This window comes from Pezoporus flaviventris, unplaced genomic scaffold, assembly GCF_033815535.1.
Source record: "Pezoporus flaviventris isolate CSIRO_AGI_PZ_B2104156 unplaced genomic scaffold, CSIRO_AGI_Pfla_v1 ptg000154l, whole genome shotgun sequence".
NCBI classification, from domain to species: Eukaryota; Metazoa; Chordata; class Aves; order Psittaciformes; family Psittacidae; genus Pezoporus; species Pezoporus flaviventris.
The window spans coordinates 1131897-1157017 of record NW_026892702.1 but is presented as its reverse complement, the minus strand read 5'-3'; the positions used below and the strand labels follow the sequence as shown (position 1 = coordinate 1157017).

At 53.0% G+C, this 25121-nt stretch overlaps 1 protein-coding gene across 16 annotated transcripts in view; it reads left to right on the top strand.

Moving 5' to 3' along the window:
* The first annotated feature begins 2503 nt into the window (after positions 1 to 2503).
* GRIN1 (glutamate ionotropic receptor NMDA type subunit 1) overlaps positions 2504 to 25121 on the top strand; it is a 38978-nt gene continuing 16360 nt past the window's right edge. For 7 of the 16 annotated variants that reach the window (XR_009747768.1, XM_061479768.1, XM_061479765.1 and 4 more), the window contains exons 1-13: positions 2505 to 2895; positions 5687 to 5821; positions 13115 to 13291; positions 17529 to 17591; positions 18374 to 18474; positions 19034 to 19155; positions 19631 to 19805; positions 21328 to 21472; positions 21571 to 21654; positions 23177 to 23312; positions 24197 to 24324; positions 24500 to 24664; positions 24954 to 25072. Coding sequence is in view for 9 of the 16 variants with exons in the window: in XM_061479768.1 (XP_061335752.1) it covers positions 2638 to 2895; positions 5687 to 5821; positions 13115 to 13291; positions 17529 to 17591; positions 18374 to 18474; positions 19034 to 19155; positions 19631 to 19805; positions 21328 to 21472; positions 21571 to 21654; positions 23177 to 23312; positions 24197 to 24324; positions 24500 to 24664; positions 24954 to 25072 (1808 nt within the window). In the remaining 7 variants the exon portion in view is untranslated. Of the gene's footprint in view, positions 2896 to 5686; positions 5822 to 13114; positions 13292 to 17528; positions 17592 to 18373; positions 18475 to 19033; positions 19156 to 19630; positions 19806 to 21327; positions 21473 to 21570; positions 21655 to 23176; positions 23313 to 24196; positions 24325 to 24499; positions 24665 to 24953; positions 25073 to 25121 lie in introns of all 16 variants that reach the window. The other 9 variants (XR_009747765.1, XR_009747763.1, XR_009747762.1 and 6 more) reach the window with 4 other exon arrangements.

The window sequence follows — 25121 nt, the reverse complement described above, 5'->3', positions numbered from 1 at the left end:
TCTGGGGTTTACACTGACTTACTCTGACCATGGGAGGAACTACAGGCAGCAGGACTGCACATGAACATTCATCTCATTCTCTTGTCCAACTCCCCTGTATCTAAGAAGTACCAGACATGATAAAGAGCAGCATCACGCTAGGGACATACTAATTGTTAACAGGCAACTGTGTTAAGTTCTTGTGCCAAACCAAGGCCAAACTGCATTCCTTACTCTTCCTACAGGGAACTGCAGCTAATCAGGAGGAAAGACCTTTTCTGCTCTGACATGAGCAAGCCAAGAAGTATCTCAAAGCCTGCCTCTTTCCTTCATCTTCTCTGCTAAGTCCCCTGCTGTGGGCAGATCTTGCTTTTGTTATCCAATTGCCATCATACCCATCAGGGTCCAGGTCTGTATAGTCCACTCCAAAACAATTTCTCCCCAAGCAACCTACTGCAAATGCAGCTGGGAGGCAGAGGAGGGGATGAAGTTGAGTATGTGCAGTCTAAGGGTATGAATGCAGCTCCCTTTGGTATGGACCCTTTGATCCTCCAAGGCAGCATCTGGGCCCTCAGGATGGACAAGACCGGACCACATGAGCACAGCAAGGCCCATGTGACGCAATGGCACTGTGAAGGGTGAAGCGTACTGGAAGTCTGTGCTGAGAGCACAGCGCGATGGGTGCAGAGCTCCAGGCATCTGTGCTGAGCACAGCGCGATGGGTGCAGAGCTGCAGGCAGAGCACTGCAAGAGTTAAGGTGAGGTGGGGCCATTTCCCTTCTGTCACAACCTCCATGGTTTCATGGCTTTCCCAAGTAATCGTCCGCAGCTTCCTTGAGGGATCCAGGAGCTGGAAGGGTGCTGTGCAGAGCAGAAGCCCCTCGCATGCTGAGCCCCTGCGGCACTGCACAACAGCCATTTTGCTTCTGCAGCTTCTTCCAAGTGCATGTGGGCAACGTGGGACACAGGCAAAGTGGTTTCCATGGCAACCTGCACTTCAGCGGTGCCAGGGAGAAAATTTGTGTTGCGGGGGGTGATAATTCTGCTTCAGCTCACGTTGGCAGCGCCAGCACCCCAGAAATGGCTGGTGTGAAAATACCTCTGGGATGCTTCCCCTGCAGCGCTCGGCCCGCTGTCCTCATGTGCTTGCTGGTGGCACCAGTCCCACAGTGTCAAAGCCACATTCTGTGCTAGCTAAGGCCCTTGGGTCCCTTTGTTTGGATCTGGGGGGCAGCGGGTTCTGGCTGCCTCTCCCCTCTGGCCCTGGAATGGGAGAGACATGGTACGGGAGTGGACCTCAACCCCATTCAGCCATGGAGCAGGACTGTCCTCCAGAGGTTGGCCACTAGCTGTCGTGCCTCCATTCCCTTTGGGAAGGCTAATGGTAACCCAAGAGCAGATAGATAAAGAGAAACCAAAGAAATCTCCTCAGCAGACAAATCTTAGGGTCATATCCAGGAGTTACCTGGTGAATGCAGTGGAGGAAAATGGCTGGTTGCCCTGTGAGCTACTGTCTGCAGGAGCAGTGGCTCTGTGTGGAGGGACAATGTGAAGCCAAGGAACCAGCCTGAGCATCTGCTTAACATCTCTGCCCAAGAGTTGCGTTGGCCAAGGGGGGTTTCTCCAGCACTTTGAGTGAACACAGACCCCAGCAGCATTTATACCACAAGCAGCTCTGGCTCCCCAGCCAGGCCAGGTTGTTCAGAGATGCTGCACAACTGGGACTATTTGCTCTGGAGGACAAATCCTGAAGACCCTGTTCTACGCCAGTCCGGTGTCATTATGTCTGGTGACACTGTGTCAAGTGTGATTCTGGCTCCCAGGGCAAGAGAGGCACTCATCCTGGGAATGGGCAGTGAGGGTGGGAAGGACGGAGTATACTCCATTACAAGTGGAAACTCAGCCCCAGGCAAGCTCTGCCCCCCTGCACCCTAAACCCCTTCCGGGGTGGGAGCCAGACCCCAGACCTGTGTGTCCCTCCAAAACTCGTCAGCAGGATCCCATGGATCAGTCAGTGTGTTCCAGGAGTCTCTGCCTCAGCGCCGGGGTTAGGAGGTGGTGAGGGGGGTAGTGGTGGTGGGAAGGTCGGAGGGGAGAGGTGGTGGGAGTTGAGAGGGGTAAAATGGGGTAGAGGGTATGGTGGTTGATGGTGCTGGGGGCTGGTGGTGTGTGTGTGGTGATGGTGGCGGCGGAGGTGGGGGGTGGTGATGGGGGGGCTGTGGGGAGGGTACGGTTGGTGATAGCGTGGGGGGGGCGATGGTGTGGGGAAGGTGGTGGTGACGGGGGGTGGTGGCGATGTGGGGGTGTTGGGGGTTGGTGGGGAGCGGTAGTGGTGGAGGGGGGGTTGATGGTGATGGGGGGTGATGTGGGGTGGGGGGGGGGTGTGATGGGGGGGTGAGGGGAGCGGGGGAGGTCCCAGGTTCCTCCAGGCTCCGCCGGAGCCGGGGCGGGCGCTGCGGCAGAGGGGCCGGGGGCGGGCGGGGCGGGGCGGGCGCAGAGCGCGGGCGGTTCAGCACCACGGAGAGCGCCCGGCGGAGCCGCGCCGAGCCGGGCCGGGCCGGGCCGGGCCGGGCCCCGCGGCCGCGCTGAGCCGGGCGGGGGGCACCTGAGCCGGGGGGCGCTGGCGAGAGGGGCCCGGTAGGTCCGGGCCGGCCGTGGATGAGCACCATGCGGCTGCTGCTGCTCGCTCTGCTCTTCTCGTCCTCCTTCGCCCGCGCAGGCTGCGACCCCAAGATCGTCAACATCGGCGCGGTGCTGAGCACCAAGAAGCACGAGCAGATCTTCCGCGAGGCGGTGAACCAGGCCAACAAGCGGCACGGCACATGGAAGCTCCAGCTCAACGCCACCTCGGTCACGCACAAGCCCAACGCCATCCAGATGGCCCTTTCCGTCTGCGAGGACCTCATCTCCAGCCAGGTACCCCGGGACGGCGACACCCCCCTCCACCACCGCCGCCGCCGCCGGGCACCCCCGCCCCATCCCCGGAGCAGAAGCGACCCCTGTTCCCCCCCCCGCCCCGGGTTCCTCCCCTTGGCTCCGAGCGGGCAGAGCCGCGGTAAGCGGGGTCCTGCCCCGGGGTGCCGCTGCCCGCATTGCAGCCTTTATGTAAGCGCGGCAGGGCTGCACCTCCCGCAAAGGCACCCGCACACACCCCGGGGGGCACAGGGGCACTTACATACACGCCACGGGCACACATAGGCTCAAACATGCCTCCTCGGGGCACACATGGACACTTACACACACCCCGGGGTACACACGGGCTCTCGCAGCCAGAGCACGCATGCAGAAAGCAACAACATGCATGCATACATGCACAGCAGACATGCATGATGCACACAGGGCTGTATGTGCCTGTGTATGTGCTCATGCACACATGAGCATCCGCAGACTGCGGGCATGGGGACCTCCACACGTGCACACACATACATGTCACTGTCAGAATGGCCGTGGGCTGCTCTGCATGTACATGCACATGCCATGTGCACACATGCATTGTGCGTCTACACTCATCCCAGTGTGCAAACACCCTGGTGCACACAGACTATGGCACATGCAGACATGCATCCGTGCGCACACATGAGCACACACTTCACCAGGTACACACACACAGGCACACAAACACACCCCACTGTGTGCACACACATGTACATGCACACACATGTACCTGCACACCCCCCCCGGGACACATACTCAAATGACTGTGCATCATGGCTGCACACCGCCATCACACACAGCAGCACACAAAGCATGAATTTGGCACACCAGTACACCCAGTGCCACACACATGAGACACAGGCACACAGACACAGCATGCACACACACGCAGGGAGCTGTGGGCACACACATGATGCATGCTGTGCCTGCATGCCTGCGCACACAAGCACAGCACTCTCCTCCCTCCTGCCTGCATGGGCCATGCTCAGCACCCACAAAGGAGCAATCCGAACCTGCAGTGGTGCTGTGTGCTCTGTGTGCTCTGTGTCCTCTGGGCGCCCTATGGCCTGTCCCCTCTATCCTCCCTGTGTAAGCCCAGCCAACCAACCCCATTCCCCCCACCCGGGGCCATCAGGTGGGCAAACAGGCAGGTACAATCCCCACACACGCATCAAACACACCCATGCACATGCAAAAGGTGTGCATGGATCCATTGCATCGGTACAAACGCAGATTGCATGAACACCCGTGCCACCGAGACACACGCACACCAACATGCACATACGAATACATATATGCACCCAGGCACACACAGCCAGGGAGGGGAACAGAGCCGGAGGGGCATGTTCACAGCTCAGCTTCCCAATATGGGGATGGAGGATGGCTGGAGGTGTCCCTGGGGATGGTGGCAGAGTCAGGCAGGATGCGCAGGGCAGGCTGTAAGAGATACCCACTGCCCAGTGGGGAGCCGGGGGGGAGGCAGCAGGCTCAATCCAGTCCCTTGCTGAGCTGAGGCCCCATTGAAGCCATCAGGCTGATGGGTGCCTGTGTCCATGCCCCCACTAAGCCGTGGCCCCCTGGAAAACCCCATGGAGCCCAGGCTGGTGCAGGATTACAAGCGCTGGCACATCCCTGCATGAGCAGTGGATGCGGGAGGCAGCTAATGCAGGGCACAGAGGGGTCTGTGGGTGCTGGGGGTCAGGGTACTGGGGGTGGCCACTCTGTCCCAAACCCAAGGGCTTCTTCCAGCCACCCTCATCCTCACCCACTGGTGCTCTGCCCAAGCAGGAGCTGTGAGGCAGAGGAGGGGCTGGAGCCTGCACATGCAAAATGGCTCCTGTCACCCACTGCTGCGCCCTGAGCTTGCTCCCACCCAACACCAGGCAGAGTCTTCCCCTTCCCACTCTGTCATCAAGTCCCCTGCCCCTGTCCTTCCAAGCCATCCCTCCAGCCAGGGCACAGAGCACATCCTGCGGCTCAGGCAGACGCTTGGAGGAGGAAGGAATGTTATTTCCTCCCAGACATCAAAGTCCTTGCACTGATTCACCCTAGCTGGAGACCTGTCACCAGCTGGGGACATTCCTTGTGCTGTGAAAGGGCATCAGTGTAACAAAGGAGCCCCTGGGGGTTACCCAGCTCTTTCCTCTCCATTTGACACAAAATAGGATCCTGCTAGGGACCAAAAACCCAGCCCTGTAACAACAGCGAGATCTTGCCCAGATCCTCCTCTCCCATTTGGGTATAACCCAGATCCCATCATGCAGTGTGCTGAGGGCAGATCCCGGCTCCTGCCCCCTCCCCGGCTTCCTCCTGTCTCCTTGTGCCAAGGGCCAGATGGCTGCTCTGCTCCACGGCTCCGCCGGCTCCTGCTCCCAGTCCCAGCTGACCACTTTGTTTGTAATAGTCCTCAGAGGGGAATTACAACCGAGTATTAAATGTGTGGTTAAAGAAATCGCATTACACAGTGTGACTGTAAGGGAAATGCTTCCCTTTAATCTGTAATCCAGGGAAGTTATTAGTTTAGCGAGCGGAGTGGCATTTCCATTAAGATAGAGCCCTGAGCAGACCCATCACCTCCACAGGCCATGGCACTGCACCCCTTGCTCCCCAGATCCTTCCTGACTTCACTGTTCCCGATCATTTGGATTCCATTATCGTGTTAACATGGGGCTGTTTAATGCTGCAGAAAAGGGAAAAATAAGAATAAAAATCACACTTGATGGCCAATGTGCTCCTGTGAAATAATGTTTGTGTCGTGTATCCTGTCCTGCAGGTCTATGCAATATTAGTTAGTCACCCTCCTGCTCCCAACGATCACCTAACACCAACACCCGTATCATACACAGCTGGCTTCTACAGGATCCCTGTCATTGGTCTGACAACACGCATGTCTATATATTCTGATAAGGTAACTGATGCATGTTTCTAGTCTAGTACCTCATACGTGTGGTGTAAACCAAGAGTGCCCATCAAGAGGGTCAATGATGTCTACGCTATGCCTATCTCTATGTCTGTCCATCCCTCCTCTCCAGTTAAACCTCCAGTTCCCTCCCTTCCTCTCGCATTCCCTGATCCACCATTTTTTCACAGCTGGCAGTGCTGACCTACATAGTGCTGGATGATTCCTGCAGCAATGCTCTGCCAGGGTTCGCTGCTCGCCAGCCACGGCAGACGCATGAACCAGCTCCTGCTCTGCAGGGACAGCTGGGGGTCCTGGGTGCTCCCCAGTGCAAGGGGGGATTGCAGAAGGGTCCTGGTGGAGCCTATGCACCAGGCAGGAGCCCTGTGGGGCTTGAAGGCTGTTTGGTTGCGTTTATTTCTCTGGGTTTATGTGACAGTGGTAAGGGAGATTATAGAATTGACTCACAAGTTATCCCGAGGCTTTACATGACATTCAGTCTGGCCAGCACTCAAGAAAGATGTTCACATTCCAGCATCTCAAACCTGTGGAAACATGGAGGCTGTCTGGATGGATGAGGTCCTGCCATGAGCAGGGGCTGGGGCAATGAGGTGCTGCACTGGCCAGACCTTCCACGCCAGGCACTCAGCTCAGAACCCATCCTGCAAACACACTCTGTGATCAGTAGAAGCAGAAGGAGGAGCTGAGCAGAGCCAGGCTGTCCACGTGCCACTGCAGCCTCGGTGGAGGTGCTGCCCCAGGTGCACGAGCTCAGTGGGTGAGATCAGGCTTGTTCTGAAGCATGAATCGGCCTTTGCTTGGAAAATGTGACTGTTCACAAATGCAAATGTTCAGTGCAAAAATAGTCCCTCCGCCTACATGCTGAATGAAGTCAAATTTGAGGAGGGAGGGACAGAGGCTCCCAGAGATGCACCAGCTTGGCTGGAGCAGCAGCAGGTCTTGGCATCTCCCATGCTATAAAACCATGGCAGCAGCAAAAGCAATGGTGGCTGGCAGGGCTGGGGACCTGCATACCCTGGCAGCATCCCACCAGGCACTGGTGGAAGGAAAGGGATGGAAATGGAGCTGGCAGACAAAGGGAGAGGGCAGGCAGCGGGTGAGAAATGGCAGGAGGAGTTTGGTTCATGCTGCTATGGGGAAGGGATAGGTCTGATAGCAATGTCACTGAGAGGGACCTTGTCACAGCACATGTGATGGCAGGGAGAGAGGACCCTGCACAGTTCAGTGTCAGCTCTGCAGGGCCGTGCTTATGAAGTAAACAGCAGCCTTTCCCACAGCATGACCTTGTGCTGGATTTGTGTGTTCCCCTGAGGGCTGGGAGCTCCCCTGCCAGACTCACCTTCAGCTCTTCTTTTCCTATTTAAAACATGTTTTCCACAAAACTGGCTCATAAACCCTCCTGGCTCACTTCAGAGCTGGAGGAGTGACCCACTGCGGCAGTGGTGACCCACAGCAGTGCCAGGGAGATGCTCCTCACTGAGTATTTGGGGATGTTGTGCTGTGGGGTGCACTCACCAGGCAGGTCCCACCCTTCTGAGCTCTCCTGCCTGGCTGGCCTCGTGCTAAACCCCTTTACCACCAAGGCAGACAGGGGCTTGAGGACTTTGCCCCATCTCCTGCCTCCTCTCCCTCTCTGCAGAGACCTCAAAGGGACTAGATGGGTAGAGGAGGAAGGATGCTGAAGAGTAGGCTGTTGGGAGCTGGAGGGGACAGTGAAGGCGGGAGTAGAGCAGAGGGCAGCAGAGCAAAGGGGCTGAAGTCATGGGTCAGGCTCTGCACACCCCATGCAGGACAGGCTGGTGCAGTGCAGGGACCTTCAGTTGGCTCCCTTTTCAGCTCCCACTGATCAGCTTTTTTTTTAATTCAGGAAATGATATCTTTCAGCTTAGTTTCTATGGAAACGTCTGTACGATCACGTTGTGTGTTTGCCCCGGATTGGTTTTAAACACATCAGCCAATTTTAGCTAAATTTCACAGAGGGTTGAAGTCTCAGAGTTAATTATGGTCCCCTCAATGCTATGCTGCCAGGGAGAGGAAGAGCCTGGGCCTCAGCACACACAGGTTTGCCCAGTACCTTCTGATGCTCTCAGAGCATCTCCAGTCAAGCACAGTGGTCCATGAGCTGTAGCCAGTCTTTCAACAAAGATATCTGAGAGAAGCAAGTTTTATTGTACCCAGTATTCAAAGAACTATTTGTCCTAGAAATGGTATTGCAGATATCAGACTGGCCACTCTGGCTTGGCAGCCTCTGTTTGGCCTCATTATGTACCTGCATCTTACGAAATCGTTACCTGTTTCCTCACATCGTTCAGCACAGTCCTGCCTGTATAGTGAGGGAGTCTGAAATCCTGGTCACCTCTGAGTGAGGAGAGCAGGGAATTGCAGGACAGGAGAGGGGGAGTCTCATGGTAAAGGCAGCAGTGGTTCCCTCACTGTGGTTCCACCACTATGGAGAGCCCTTCATGGACTGAGCATTGCAAAAATAACAATCATAAAATCCCAGCCTGGTTTGTGTTGGAAGGGACCTTAAAGCTCCTCCAGCTCCAACCCCTGCCACGGGCAGGGACACCTTCCACTAGAGCAGCTTGCTCCAAGCCCCTGTGTCCAACCTGCCCTTGAACACTGCCAGGGATGGGGCAGCCACAGCTTCTCTGGGCAAATGCTCTGCCCTTGAATGGACAGGCTGGACTATTGCTTTAGTGCTTCTGTTCCCCATGTGTCATTGGGGGTATTTATATCTCATTTGCATCTCAGCCAAAAAAAATGAGGTGACGTGGACATCTTGACAATATGAGAAATACGAAATGATACTGAAAGCCTTAGAGAAAAGCTGGTGGGGAAATGCACAGCTCAAGAGGAGGTCTGGTGCTGTTCATCACCACCATGTGGTACCACACCTACGTGATGGGAATGAAGGGACATGCTGATGCCCCGTGGTGCTGAGCCCCCATCAGAGAGGCAGAGGCAGCCCAAGGGTGACTCCTAACAGGCCTTCTCTGCTGCTGAAAGAGATGGAATATAGAGTTCAGTTATTCCACACTTGGAAAGCCATTTCAATGTCCAGCACCCAGTCCTGGGAGTTGAAATGAGGTTTGTATCTTTCTCTCTCCAGTCTGGTCCTGGGGGTGGCTTTTCCCTCTGGTTCCTTGTTTCCATATAACCACTCCATGCCTTCAAGAGGTTACTGCTCACTGAGAGGGACATTTTTCTTTATTACTGGTCTCACTGGCCACCAATACTCAGTGGGAACAGTGTTAGTCAGCATGGGAAGCTCCACCAAACTGGGGAGAAGAGTGATTCTCTTCCACCAAGTTCAGGGTCAGGACTTCACTGGCACCTGGGGAAGTGCCTGGAGAGGCTGGTTATCATAACACAGAGATGTTTGCCTTGGGAATGGGTTTACAGCCATCAGCAGGGGTGGCTTGCAGGCATCAGAGCAGATGAGGGGCTGTGTGTGCTGAAGCCTCTGCTGGGTCCCACTCATCCCAGTGGAGGAGAGCTCTTCACAGGCTCTCAGGGTTCCAGCCAGGAGGAGGACAGACCAGCTCCACCACTCTACAGGGCTGTTGCTGTGATGTGGAGCCATTCCCCACAGGCTGGCTGCTCCTCTACTCCATGCCCTGCAGGGAAAGGTGCACACAGAGCATCACGCCTGAGCCCCTCATACATCTGCCCCCACTGAAATCCTTCCCAGCACAGTCTGAGCTATTGCAGAGTTACCTCAGCTCCCTCCCACGTCCATAGCTATCATGCAGTGGGCTGGCTGCTTTCTGATGGGGCTCAGCCACACGTGTGCTGGCAGATGGGCTGAACAGAGCAGGGGATGGTGCAGCCCAGGCTCCTTCCATGGAGACACTGGCCAAGGCTGCTTCTTCATACCCAGATGATGACTTTTGCTGAATTATCTGGAGTTTTATATATTGGTATCTCTGTCAATCTCCTTGAAGCTGCCCAGACAGCAGTTTTGGAGTGCATTACTAGAACCAAGGCCCTCAGTGCCACGGGTTAGTGATGGACTTGGCAGTGCTGGAGTAAAGGTTGGACTTGATGATCTTAAAGGTCTTTTCCAACCTGGTTGATTTTGTGATTCTAAGGGGGACTGACCAGATGATTTCCATAGGTAATAAGCCAAAAGCACATTTTTTTTTCTCAAACCTGTAAGAAAAATTACCAGCCATGGACCATGAGCTGTAATAAGCCCTAAGGAGACAGAGGTAAAGAAGATAGCAATCCTTTCACTCATGGTCCTTATGTGGGCACACATACACTGCCTGGTGTCCCCACAGCCTGCACACTCCCTCTACATACACACAAACTCCATCAATAGGCACCCACATGTGCACCCTGCCCCAGGTATGGCACGGCCATGTGCAGCCATTCAAGCACCCAAGCACATTCCCTGCATGGGCAAGTGCTCACGCATGCTTTCTGCATATAAGTGCTCATGTTTATGCACACATAGAGTCCTTGCTGTCACATGTGCATACGTACACATACGCATAATCTGTTCAAACTTAGCTCCTCTTAATAGCTACTCATATCAACCAAGTCAGCACCACTAATAACACACAGCTCACGAGTCCTGACCCAGCACATGTACACAGTCTCACAACTACACTCACCCCAGCGCATTTAGGCTCCAGCCCCATGGGTTTCTGCTGAGTTGATTCCACTTCGAAGCCTGGATTTGATCCCAGGATGTATTTACTTACTGTTTGCTGAAGTAGAGTTCAGTGAGGAAGCACAGGGCTGAGCACTCAGGTTTGGGTGGATATAGGAAAATACTGTGGAAAGCTGCTCACGTCCCAGCCCTCCTGGCAGGCAGCAGCCACAAAGAGGAAAGCAAAGGATGTGAATCTGCAAAACATCTTACCAGGGAGCTGTTGATTTGAAGGGAGGAGCATTCTGAATGTGTGCCTGATGTGAGAGGAGCAGGCTACCATCCATGGCAGCTCAGAGGTAGAGCACTTGTAGCAGTACCAGCAGGGGTGGTGCTGATGGGTGGTGTTTGTTAAAAATTAGGTCTTTAAAAGCAGTTATTTGCCTAAAAATGATCTAACTATGATGCATAAATCATTGCATCCTCATGCTCTGCAGTACAGCCGCTGTGTCCATGCACTGCAGGGCCAGGAAAGCTCTGGGCTAGGTTTCAGAGGCTTTCACTGTGTATGCTGCGAGAGGGGAAATCAGATCCCACAAAATCTGGGTCCCAGCTGCCCCTGCGCATCACAAGTTGGACTTTCTAACCTTTGGGGGACTCTGCTTTCATATTTCTGGCAGTCTTTGGGCCCTGCAGAGAAGTTCAGCAGCCCCATGTGTTTCAAAAGGAGGGTTCAGGAAGCGAGTGCTCACCATGACGTCCACGCTTGGTGCTTGGTATTAGTTATTCTTCATTATCCTGTTTAAAAACCACAAGCCTGTAACCCAGGAACTGGGACACCATCATAGCAAGTCCATGACCCTTTTGACTCTGCCTCAGAAAGGAAATTTTCCTGAACTGTTAAATCAAGTGGCTCTCCAACAACTTTGTAATACAATTCATTCACCTGAATCCAGTGGGATGTAGTTACAACACTTAAGAAAGCCATGACCAGATTAAACAGCATTTTTTGCAAGCTAATTGGGAAACTAAAAAATAATCCGATGCGAGATTGAAATGCCAAAGATGTTTTCATTTCAAAAAGAGATTGAAATAATTTTCAGTTAGAATTTTGATTTTTTGCCTTTATTTTTCAGGGGTGGTTTTTTTTTTAATTATTATTAGCCACTCTGTTCTTTTTTAATACCTTTTCTCTCTTCTGATCTTGTGTGCCCCTGGCCTGGGCTGTGGAGCTGGGCTGGAAACATGCTGACATCTCTGCTGGATCCAAAGAGAGCTTGAGCCCTGTGCTGGTGTGGAGACCATGGCTGTCCTTCCACTGTTTGTCCCCGTGGGGCTTCCTCCCAATCTTGATTAGTGCTGGGCTTGTGGGGTGAGCTGCATTCTTCCTGCTCTTTGCGTAACTGGGAATGTTTGTATCAGTGATATGAAACTGCAGCTCTGAGACGCCTGTTACGGCTCTCCTGATTGTTTCCTCCTTCCATCAAACATCCACAGTTCCTCCAGTCTCTTCAGTGATCAGTGCCCTGGTATTTCTGCTGCTGGCCCCATCAATTCTTTGTTTTGGGCCCAGGCAGAGACCGTGATAGGGGTTTGTGTTATTTTCTATACATTGCGTGGTTTGGTTTGACTTTATCACTGTGTTTAGAGTGAGGAAAAGGCGTTGTTTGGCCTTCGTCTTCCTCCTACATGTGTCCATGGTAAACATACTGCTTTTTCTCTTCCAGCATGAATTACTTTAACCTATTGAGGACATTTCTGACCCATGCTGGGTCCAGTTTCTGGATGAGCAGGTCTGGAGAAGCCCTGTTTGGTCTAGAAAACCATCTCAGCCTTATAAAAAGAACTATTTTGGTGCTTTCCTTTTTGTCCTTTGCTGTTCAGATTCCTGTGTCCTTCCAGCATGTAGCAGGTCTGTCAAGCAGGGCACATGCCGAGCACAAGCGCATTCATTTTCTAATATTTGACTCTAGGGCCTTTTGGAAACACTGCATTTTTTGAAACCTCTCTGTCAGCTACAGCTTTTGGTCCAATTGCTCCCCTAAGAGTGCTGTACTCAATTAGGCTGGCATTGCTATTGCTCTGTCATCCAACCATAAAGATGTCTTTACCCAAATCAGATAGGTTAGTCAGGGCATGAGTCCAGAGCTGTCTCCTCCTGTGTGCCACTGCAGTACAGGCTGACCTAGAAACAGCCAAACAGCCCAATACAAAACTGCTTTTCTGAGCTTCTCTCAGAGAACTGGATGAGCTTTGAGGTCTCTTCCAACACAAACCATTCTATGATTCTATGATTCTGTGAATTCATGCTCTTTCTGATGTCCATTGCTCAGTAACATTTTCAAACAGTCTAAGAGGAAAGGCTATATTTGCACTGAATGTTGCTGACAGTTTGGTGCTGGACAGGCTTTTCTTCATTTACAGACCACAGAGCAAAAACCCCTCTTTCGCCATGCACTGGATTAACCAGAGAGGTGCAAACTCATAACCAGGTTTTGCTTTTCAGCCAGGAGAAAGGAGTGCAGGTCCCAGAGGGTACCTCAAGGTGGGCAGCCCAGAAGTCTACCCAAAATTCCTGCTCAGCCTCTTTGGCCTTGCGATCCCAGCCCTGCCCCTGCAAACCCGTCCATTCCCTGAGACACAACCCAACCAGTCTGTTGAGCTCTTGTTCTTCCTTGCAGAGCATCCACCTCTCCTTTTTGCGCACGGTCCCACCATACTCTCACCAGGCCAACGTCTGGTTTGAGATGATGAGAGTCTTCAACTGGAACCACGTCATTCTGATAGTCAGTGACGACCACGAAGGTCGTGCTGCACAGAAGAAGCTGGAGACGCTCTTGGAGGAGAGAGAGTCCAAGGTCAGTTCCTGAACATTGTCTTGTAGCTTTGTTTAAGCAACAACAACAAAACTAGAAGTCTCGGGCTGTTGTATGTATGTAGATTTCTGTATGTAAAACACCTTTTCTTTCCATTGTAACATGGCTAACATGCTTAAAGCATCAACAGTGTCTGACTAGTACCTGACAGAACTTTGTACTTTATTCATTTCACTTGCTTTGCCATGGTCAAAATCTCCTACATGTAAATCGACTACAAAATGAAGGGAAGGATAACCTGGAGCTCTGCAAATGCCTCGCCCAAGATTCCCACCTAAGGAGAGGACCAGTCGCTCAGCTTAGGGAAGCACCTGCCCCATTAAAGCCACCCAGGGGCCAGGCAGGCCCAGCAGTACCAAACCAACCCCGAAAAGCAGCTTCTGAATTGGCAAACCGGAGCTCACCTTAGTGGCTTAGGAGGGACCAGGGCGCACGGAGGTGTAATGCACCCTCTCTATAAAGCTGTCGGCTCTGCGGGCTGAGGCCCCTGTTCCCATCTCCATTGAAGCTCATGCCAACCGCTGCTTTCCCGACACCCCATGCTGGTACAAGAGGGCTGTGGCTGGCGGGAGCAGCTTTATCGAGGAGGTGCACTGCACCTGCACTCAGGGCCATGCAGGGCACAGGGAGGGAGGCAGGGGAGGTCCCCGAGCCTGGTAGAAATTCAGGAGGACAACCATAGACCTGCTGCCATTGAGTAGAAGGATCAAGCAAGCATTCAAGACAAGCAGGGAAGGAGAACACAAGGAGCAGTTCATCTGTGGTGCTTCAAAGGCAGGCACCTGCCCAGAAGACAAAGGTGAAGTCCCAGCACAGGGTGAGGTCCCCTTCCTATGGGCAGAGTCTGAGCCCATCTCCAAGCCTCCGGCAGCAGGGAGTCTTGCACCATCTCCACCATTACACTATTCCTGGCTGTTCCCTCCGTGGATTACAGGCAGGGACCATAACCTGCTCTTCTCCAGCCCCACCAGGAGATACTGGACATGTGATGTGGCTGTATATGCTTCTTGTGTTTGGAGTTGGCAGTGGAACTGACAGACCAGAGAGAGCAGCATGCCACTGCCCTTCATCACCTCTCATCAAGCACTGGAGGAACAATGGATTCAGGAGTGCTGGCACAAGTCACACTGACCAACAGGCTTTTGGTTTTGGTGGTCGTTCAAAAGAAGCTTCATCCTTGCAGCACCCTGGGCCATCGTGAGACACTGGTGTGCCACCAGCTGCAGTGGGATCCTCCTGCTTCCAAAGGCAGCTTCCCACTGAGTGGCAGAGGGACACTATTTCTCACCAAAGCCCAGTGTTCCTCACCCAGACAGAGCTGTGAAAAGGTTGTTCCCATTGACAGTCATCCCTGTCCTTGCAGATTTTGATTTCCATGTTCTGTTTTCCTGCAGCTCCTGTGCATCCCTTTCAGCATCCCTGCTCCCTCTCATGCCTCCACTCCCTGCTTGCTCCACACAGCACTCTCAGGCACAGGGTGCCTTTCTTCTTCTGCCTGCCCATCCTACAGGAAACCATTTGAGATCTAGGGCTTGAAAGATGGGGGATGAAGGGTCTGTCCTCTGACCTGCCCCACATTTGCCTTGCTTCTGTAACATGTCTGGGTGTCTCCTGGCAGCCACTGGGCTACTGCAATTGCCCTGGCCATCCTCCAGCCTGGGGCATGTGCTATGTGGTGGCAGGTCACCTTGTCTTCCCTTCATGTAGTGCCACCACATCTTGTTTCTTTTTCCTTTGAGGAGCTTGCTCTGGTCAAACTCACTGGTCTGACTGGTCTTGAAGGTGTTTGATACCTGTTGGGGCTTTCCTGCCTTCCTCAGTCTCTTCTGCTGTCTAATTGCTCCTCTGGTCGTTGCTGTGCTGACTTTCTTCATGCCATGAAGTGGTGCCCTGGACCCCTCCCCAGCCTCCACAGGGGCAGCCGGGGCCTCAGGGCAGGAGCAGTCAGGAGACCTGCTCTCCATCTCTTCAAGGCTCTGATCACAGTCCCTGAGCACCTGGGGGATCTGCCATGGGTCAGGGGCTCACCTGCAGTAACTCTCCATCTGGAGCCACTGCTTCATCCCAATACAAGTCTGCTCATGCATCTGGGCAGGCCACCACGCACCAAGCTCAGGCTCAGGAGAGAGTTCCAGATGCTGTGACAATGAGAGTGTTTCCAAGTCAGAGGTGGCAGGTCCCTGGTGTGCTGGCTCTTCTCTGGGACACTGATGCTCATGAAAGCAGTCAGTTTTTGAGTGAGTGCTGGAGAACGTGGTGTAAAGTGAATTTTTAACTTGTGGGTCCCTGTGTGAAACATGGGCTGAGGAACTGGGAAGGGCTGCAGGAAAGAGAGGAGGCATTACTGGTGTAGTTCTGGCAAGAAGGCTAGTGACAGGCAGAGGTGATCAGGTGCCATCAGCTCCAGCCTTGCAGCACCCAAGACTTTGCTTCACTTTGCTGACCAGCTTGGGTCGAGGTGCAGGCACATCAAGGTGATTCATAGCTGGAGGCTGCAAGATGGATTGACCAAGTTTCTGGGTAAATCGATGGCCCCTGAGGAAAAGTAACCAGTATCTCATCGCTGCAGAATATTCACTGTGCCCTGCTGCAGCTCCACTCTCCTTGGAGGCAGTTGTTACTCCAGGGCTCACTGTGATCTGAGCAGACTCTCAGAAGCCACTGCAGAAATCCTCACTGGATGTCATCAGAATTGAAGGCAGACCTGGGCTCCAAGCAGATTTTGCCTCCTCAGATGCTCTTCCTTGCAAGGACCCAACTCGGAGCAATAAAAACCCTGTCAAGCTGTGTCAAGGAGAAGAAAGGAAAGATCACACGGCTGCACAGAAAGGAGAGCTGGCAAAATGTCCTGCCAAAGACTGGTCCGAGTGCTCAGGAAGAGGCAAGCAATTTAGTTTGGAAAGCAATTTGCAGACATAAAACCTGGCTGCCTAAGGAGCAACCTGGGAACATGAACCCTTGCATTATGGGGGTGCAAAGGGTCAGGTTCCTGGAAGCGATCAGTTCTCATTGCCATAAGATGCTGTGAAATGGAAATCAGAATAGAGCCATGTCCTGTACATCATACACAGATCAGGGCTGCCCAGCTGGGGTGAGATGAGGCCAAGAAGAGGTCAGACTATGTCCCACCAAAACCTGCCAAGCACTATCCTTCAGGCACAATCAGGTTGGTGTTATTGTCATGGTCACAGGAAGATCCACAGAGCACTTGCATGCTGCTGCAGGGTCAGTGCTCCTGAGGGCAGAGGCTGTTGACCCTCAGCATGCTGCCTGGAGGAGAGGAAACCTCCAGAAGTAGGTTTCGTGCTCCTGGCTCCTTTGGGGCCAAGGAGCAGAAGTGGCTCAGGCAGGAGACAAGGGGAAGAGCAGGGTCCCTGCTCCAGTCCATTTTCTGCAGGGGCAGTGCACACTGAGCCACCCACCCCTAGTCCAGGTATGATGCTCCAGCCAGCAGCACGGAGACCACCAAGTAGTGACCCCCACTATGCAGGGCCAGGTTATGGGCACTGTGGTCTCCAGTAGCTGCCGCAGAACCACGAGGTGCCCTTGACCAGCCATTGCACCAGGTAAAAGCTGCAATGTCATCCCATGATCACCATTGCTTCATATCGCCACGCTTTGAGCCAACATGGGACGTAGACAGCTTTGTCTTTCTCTTTTGGATGGCAACAGAGCTCCAAAAAGCTGCTCCCTCCTTGCAGGGGGTGAGAAGTTCAGCTGAGACACTTCACTTGCTGTGAACTCTCTTAGGGTGATTGTAATGATAAGACCGATGGTAGTGATGCTAATACTCTTAATTGTAACAGTTTGCCTTTATCCAGCACTTTCCGTACACAACATTTTGTCCTTTACTTCCACAGTAATTCCATGGAACCCCCCCACCACTTAGGCCCTTAGAGATGCGTAGATTGTTTCTGAGCTTAAGATAAAAATGTCTTGCTGAAGAATTCCCCAGTCCCACAAGGGAAATGCAACCGCATCGCAACCGCTGTGACACTCAGGCTTGCTCTAACCGGTACGGCTTTGCACCGTGACGCTCCCGTGAGAGCTGAGGCACTCTCTCCTGATAGTGGTTTTTGCGAGCTCCAGCGTTATAGAGACCCTTTAGCAAACAGTGGAGGAGGAGGTGGATGTTGGATTGCTTTACTACACGTCATTTTCAACTGTTTATAATATTCTTCTGTGTCTACATATTTTCTCTGTGCACATTATTCATCAGAGTAAAAAAAGGAACTATGAAAACCTCGACCAACTTTCCTATGACAACAAGCGAGGACCCAAGGTATATATGCATGGAAATGCACGCCGCCCACCAACCTAACTAGCAAATGACAAATAGCCACAGCCACCAGAAAAATAAAATAAAAGAAAAATAAAAGAGAAAGAGAAAAAAAAAAAGAAAAGAAAAGAAAGCAAAATAAAAATAAAAAAGATCCGTGACTATGTTTCTTGGTAGCACGTTTTTATGTTGAGATAGCTTGGTTTGGACTTGAGAATGGAAACGTAGCCAGCTGACCCTGGAAGGATTTATTTTTGAAACATGCATGTGAACCAGTAATTAACTTGCAAGTTTTTCTTTTGAATTTTTTTTTTTGGAAAGTTGAATCAACCCCCTTTCCTCCCCAAAGGAAACGGTTCCTTCGTGTAAGTTGCTCACTTCTACTCCCAAAGGTTAACCCTGTGCAATATGGTTTTTTTTTTGTGTCATTTCCCATGTTTTTGAAAAACAACACTCGTTTGAGTTTTCAATTGCATTTCAAAGCCTTTTTCTCTTTCCTGTACAATGCACGCCTCTTTTTGGGTCTTGATTGACTTCAGTTTGCATGCACAGTGCAAAAAAAAATGAAACCAAAACCAAAAAGTCAAAACCTTAAAAGAGAAAGAAAGGAAGGAAAGAAAGAAAAGAAAGAAAAGAAAAGGAAAAAAAAAATAGCTATAACCAACCTTATAGATCAGACTTTTGTGCAGTTTAATGAATTCTCTTGACCCTTTTCTAGATAGCATGGCTCTCACAAGCAGTCCTGGGGCTCCCGCACTAACCAGCTTTGCTCACACCAATCACAGGCTGAGAAAGTGCTTCAGTTTGACCCAGGAACCAAAAATGTGACATCGCTGCTGCTGGAGGCAAAGGAGCTGGAGGCTCGAGTCATCATCCTCTCTGCCAGGTAAGGCAGAGCCACCCCTACCCCTCCCTGCTCTGATGTCCTCACTCTCCCCTTTGCAACGCTGCCCGGCGCTGCAGGCAGTGCAGATGTGACTTGTCATCCTCGAGGAGAGAGTGAAAGAAACCCTACAGAAAGCCCTGTGTCGCAGGTGGGTGCTGGATGCTGCTGGCCAGGGAGGTTGCAATCATGAGCATGGTGGAGATGTCTGGGCTGTTCTGCAAAGTGCTGGCAGTCATAAAGGCAGCAGTAGTTACTGGTCATCCTGATGCACCTTTGAAGGGGAGTCTTATTGACCCTGTGCCTGTAGGTGGTGAACAATAAGGAATGGGCCAGACTTGCAGATGCCCAGCAGTGCTGGGTGCTGTGGGATTAGATGAAGTGGAGAGAAAGATTCCCATTGCATCAAGGAATCAGCCATTGCCCAAGAGAAGCGGTTATCAAAGGAGGCTGCCTGGAGGGGATGTGTTTTCCCTGGCACTGCCACCCCATTAGGGTGAATACAGGAGCAAAGGGGCCATCCAGCACCTGAAGCCACATTGCCATTCCCTTCTCGTTGCAGTGAGGATGATGCGGCCATGGTGTACAGATCAGCAGCCATGCTCAATATGACGGGCTCCGGCTACGTGTGGCTGGTGGGGGAACGGGAGATATCAGGCAATGCCCTGCGTTACGCCCCTGACGGTAGGCACCGGCCAGAGGAGCCTGTCCCACTGCCAGCCGGGCCAGGACGAGTGGCACAGCCCTCCCGGGGACCCCTTGGGCTGGGGAACGCGATGCCATGGTGGTCCCAAGTGAGGGGAGGGTCCCACACATTGCTGTCTGCTCCCCTTGCCCACAGCAGTCCAGCATCCTTGGCCACGCTGCCATGCTCGAAACCCAGCTCACTGACCATCCCCTGGGGGAAAGGCTTGGGCACAATGGGGATGGAGCACAGCCTGTCCATGTAGCTGTCCCAGTCCCCCTCCGGCAGGCATCCCAGCACTGCTACAGGTACTTCCCCTGCCTAAAGCTCAGGAAACTGCCCAGCTACATCCAAGGGGTCCTCACCCCATAACCATGTGCTTGCTAGTCTCTAAGCCCTGTGCATGAGAGTAACGCTGGAGCTGCCAGTGCACCCCTGGGTACTGACCTGCCTCCTCCCCTCTACTTGCGTCAGGAGTGATCGGTTTGCAGCTCATCAATGGGAAGAACGAGTCAGCCCACATCAGTGATGCTGTCGCAGTGGTGGCCCAGGCTGTGCATGACTTGTTTGAGAAGGAGAACATCACAGACCCACCGCGGGGCTGCGTAGGCAACACCAACATCTGGAAGACGGGACCCCTTTTCAAGAGGTATTTGAGAAGGGGTCCTGCTGAAGGGAGCAGAGGACCTGCTGGGGGAGAGCTGGAAAAGGTGGGAGCATGTGGAAAAGATGCAGGAGGGCAACATGGAAGCCTTGTTCAGCGTATACGTCACTAAAGCTTTGGGGCGTGTGGCACAGGACTGCTTGGACTCTACTGCATGATTTGATAAGGCTACATCTCTCCTTGGAAAACCAGGACATGGGCTGAAGCATTGGCCCCACTTTGTTCACGCATCATCCTGGTGCCTGGCACCAGTTTGATCCATGGCAAACCCATCCTCTCCTGGGCAACGCTAGGGAGCTGGGATCAGTGTGGGCAAAGACAGCTCTAGAAGGAAGAGATCTGGGGGCCAGCATCTCCTCCAGGCTGGATCTCAATCCTGTAGGCAGAAGAGGGGAGAATGGGGGTTGCTGCAACATCAGGGTAGGGGGATATTGCTGAGACTGGAGCTCAGTGCTGCAGACACGTTTCTTGCTGATCATTCCAGGGCTGAGGCACAGGTCAGCGTGCTGCAAAGCAAAATATGGGTGCAAGAGATCTTCATGCATGGGACAGGCTGCTCTCTGCTGTGGCAAACAGTGATGCTGTGGTTTTGGGTGATGGGTTCTCAGCAGATCAGAGCATGCGTGTGCTGGATCCTGCTGCCGTGGGCAGTGTGATCAGCAGAGGCTGCATGTGCTTCCCAGAGCCCAGTCCTTGTTCTGTGTGGGGTTTCATGCTGCATCACTGCAGGTGCTGGAGTCACAACAACCTCTTCTTCAGGCTGGGTCTGGGTAAAGCAGCAGTTGCTTTTGCAGCATGGCTCCTATGTGAAGGACTGCAACCAGGGTGTTGCTGTTGGCAGTGGGCCCTCATGCCAGGGGTTGCTGACAGCAGACATCATCGTGGTGTCTGTGGGATGCCCTTTCTGTAAGTCTGGGTTCTGTTGAGCATGGGACCTGCAAAGCCTGAAGATTATTTGAGCAGCTTTTTTGGCATTCGTTGCAGCAACACAATCTTTGGCATGAGTTGTTCAAACCTGTTCTCTGTGGTGCACTGCAAGTGGCTTGGGTAATTCTGTGTGTTCACTATTGTCTTTCCAGGGTTTAGGGACTGGTTCTCCCCTTGGTGGGCTGTGTGCATACCTGGGGCACTACCCAGGCTGAGATGGACTGGTGCCAGACAGAAGTAACAGGAGGGGTGTCATGGGCACAGCTCCCAAGGGACTCCCAGGGGAAGGTGTCCGTGGGTACTGTGGGACAGATCATTCCTTAATGGAATGGGACTGATCTGGTGGAAAACAAGGGGCAGTGACAACAGGTATGTTAGAGCAACATTCAGGAAACTGACTTCATCCACCAGGAGGGAATGGCCACGGGTCTATGAACAGACCATAGGTAGCCCTGACTGGACTCCTATAGAGTAGTGGGCATATGGCAGGCAACTGAAAGACAGCATTTACCTTTCTGATGCCTTCTTAGGTGCCCACACCGGAATTTCTAGCTTGCCCCCACTGTGATTCTCTCCATAGGGTGTTGATGTCCTCCAAGTACTCGGAGGGTGTCACTGGCCGGGTGGAGTTCAATGAGGATGGGGACAGAAAGTTTGCCAACTACAGCATCATGAACCTGCAGAATCGGAAACTGGTCCAAGTTGGGATTTACAATGGCAGCCATGTACGTACAGGCCTGGGCAGGTTGGGTAGGAGGGGTGTGCGCGCTGGGCATCTACCTATGGCCTCACATCTATCTCCTTCCTCTGGGACTGATCACAGGTCTTGACCAATGACAGGAAGATTATCTGGCCAGGGGGAGAAACAGAGAAACCTCAAGGCTATCAGATGTCAACCAAGTTGAAGGTAACAGCAAGGGGCAGTAGGTGTGGAAGGTCTCCTCAGCTCTCTGCATGCAGGACTGTGAGTTTATCTGCCTCCCAGTTCCACTGCCTCTGAAGCTATCAGTGGCATTTGCAAACCCAGGGCATCTACTGTACTGGAGAGGATGTAGCAGAACTCATACAGTGGAGACCTCATAGCAGCCTTCCAGTATCTGAAGGGGGCCTACCAGGATGCCAGAGAGTGACTCTTCATCACGAGCTGTTGCCATAGGACAAGGGATGATGGGTTTAAACTTAAACAGGGGAAGTTCAGGTTAGATATAAGGATGAAATTCTTTACTGTGAGGGTGGTGAGGCACAGGCACAGGGTGCCTGTGCTGAATGCCCCGTCCCTGCTGTTGTTCAAGGCCAGGCTGGACAGAGCCTTGAGCGACATGGTCTAATATGAGGTGTTTCTGCCCATGGCAGGGGGTTGGAACTGGATGATCTTCAGTTCCTTTCCAACCCAAACCATTATATGATTCTATGATTCTAACTTGTAGAAGGTACTGGAGGGCGTCCAGATCTACAGCACAGCTGCCAGCTGGACACAAACGAGATAGGGTGGATTTCAATTGGAAAGAGACAGCTGGGAAGAGGATATGAGAGAGAACAGCAGTGAAGGGATGGAAGGATCAGGTGTTCACCATTCCTCATGTCTTGGGAGCCTGAGAGCACCTGACACAGGTTTGCAGGAAATACAAGAATGGGCTCCTTTGGCTAAGGCACAGTTCAGTTCTGGAGCCACTGCTACTCGACAGTGCAGAGGCACAAGGAAACAGGTTCCAAAGATGATTAAACAAACCAGTGGAGAGTGGGAGGGCTGGTGGCTGCAGGGTTGGGTCAGGAAATCCCTGAAGAGCTGATGGCCAGAAGCTGAAGGTCACACAGGGAGGAAGGAGGTCTCTCCACTCTGGCTTTGCTCCTCATGCCTTTCCCTTCAGTGTAGCTTCTTCAGTGACTGGACCCTGGGCAGGCTGGTCTTACCAGTATGACCATTTATTTGTCCTGCTGTCCAGCATGGGAAATCACACATTCCCACTGGCAAGGAGCCCTTATTCCTGCAAAGGTGGAGCAGATATGTTGGGATGCTGCTTTACTGAAAAGGTCCAGGGCAGGACTGGAATATCTGCATCAGCTTGAGGCAGTGTGACAGTGTCTAGAGCACCATTCAGGGCACTAATCCTGGCTATATGGTGGCTTTCATCTGTCCCCATTAAGGAGAGGGGTGTGAAAGGCCTTGAGGCCGAGGTGAAAGTGCCACACGAGTTGGATGCTGATATGGCTGTTACTGATCCTGGTTGCAGCAAAAGCAAATGTTTCCCATGCCAAAGCCAGGTCCTGCTGCTGGGCCACATGGTTTCATATGCTGAGATGGCAGCTGAGGAGGGCACCATCGCATTTTTGGCCATGCTTGCATAGAGAGGGCAGCTCAGCTCCCCACCCACGGAAGCATTGCTCTGGAGGAGAACAGAGACAAGCAGGTGTTGTGCTTCACCTTGCAGATCGTGACGATCCACCAAGAGCCCTTTGTGTATGTGAAGCCCACACAAGCAGATGGGACATGCAGGGAGGAATTCACCATCAATGGAGATCCTGTGAAAAAGGTTTTTTGCACTGGACCCAATGAGACCATCCCAGGTAACTCAGTCTGGTGTGAGCACAGTGGCTTTCCCAGCCCACCCAGATGATGAAGGCTCCTCTCCCAAAACAGGGTCCCAGGGAGGGTGTTCAATCACACAAGAGGCCCAGAGGATGATGAGGAGAAAGGTGACAACGCATTCAGCCCCCAAACACCCTGTCAGCTCGGTCCCACAGTAGTGCTGCACAGTGACTGGGCACTGGGACCAGGTTTTTGACCCCAACAGATGACTTTCCCATCCTCTCTCTCCTGGGTGGACTCCAGGGCTGGTTTTGGGTATTACATCCCATGTTTCCGTTCATGCTCCAATTCTCTTTGGCTTGACCTCAAGCAGAAGAGAGAACCCAGAGGCACATTAGCACTTAATGCATGGGCACTACCACCACCAGTTTCAAACCATTTTGTTATGGCAAGTCTGTTTCAGGGTTAGGAGCAAGCACCTGGTGGGAGTGGGAGCTTCTTAGCAATGCCAGACTTGCCCAAGTCCACGTGCACTGCTGTGCCCCATCACTCCCCTGAGTACAGCTTCTCCCCAGCCCTGAGCTGTTTCTTGCGCTGGGTTGAACCAAATGTGTTCATGCCAGCACAGCCTCCATGCACCAAGCCCCTCTGACCCCTGCAGTGGGTCAGTGGCACCAGCTCTCAGACCACCTCACTGGGACACAGCAAAGGAATGAGAACCCGTTGCCCTAGCTTGACAGCACCCATAGGCGATGGAGGGAGTGGGAGATGGTGATCAAGGCAAATGGCCCTACCCGCACAATGTGATTACATCTTGTAAGAAACCAGAGCCATAAAGGTGGCTGCTCTTGATGGGACAGCCATGGGTCCCTGGCAAAGGGACCTGCCTCCACTCATCACCCCCATTCTCTCCTGCCTACAGGCCGCCCCACAGTGGCACTGTGCTGCTACGGGTTCTGCATCGACTTGCTCATCCGGCTGGCAGGGGTGATGAACTTCACCTACGAGGTTCACCTGGTGGCTGATGGTAAATTTGGTACCCAAGAGCGGGTGAGTTTGCACAGCCTGTGAGATATCTTTGCCTGTATTGTGTGTATTGGAACACCCCCAGTCCCTTCTCCAGAGGAAGGGTGGGAGGGGAGTGCAGTGCCATGAGTTTTGGGGTCCTGGCTATGGGGGGCAGGTGCCAGGGCATTGGGATGATCCTGTGTTGGCTCCCTGGCAGGTTAACAACAGCAACAAGAAGGAGTGGAACGGGATGATGGGTGAGCTGCTGAGTGGACAAGCAGACATGATTGTGGCTCCCCTCACCATCAACAACGAGCGAGCGCAGTACATTGAGTTCTCCAAGCCCTTCAAGTACCAGGGCCTCACCATTCTTGTGAAGAAGGTATGGGCTGGGATGAGACATTTTGTAGAACAGGGGAGGTGCCCCTTGCTCCTCAGCTTGCGGACATGTGCATGCCGCACCATGTCCTTGCTCACCCACTGCAGCCCCCTGCCCACCCCAGGGCATGGCTTCTAATCCCACCCTTTGCTGTGGGATTCCAGCCTCAGCTTTCCCATGTGGCAGAGCAAGAGGAGCTCAGAGCAGGGCAGGGCCCTCTGGAGTGCAGTCGGGTGGGCTGGATGCAGGCACGATGGGTGCCAGCGCTGCTCACCTCTCTCCTCTGTGCTAGGAAATCCCCCGCAGCACCTTGGACTCGTTCATGCAGCCTTTCCAGAGCACGCTGTGGCTGCTGGTGGGGCTCTCCGTGCACGTGGTGGCAGTGATGTTGTACCTCTTAGACCGATTCAGGTGAGCGTGCTTTGGGTCTCCCAAGGGCTGGAGGGGACAAGAGGGGATG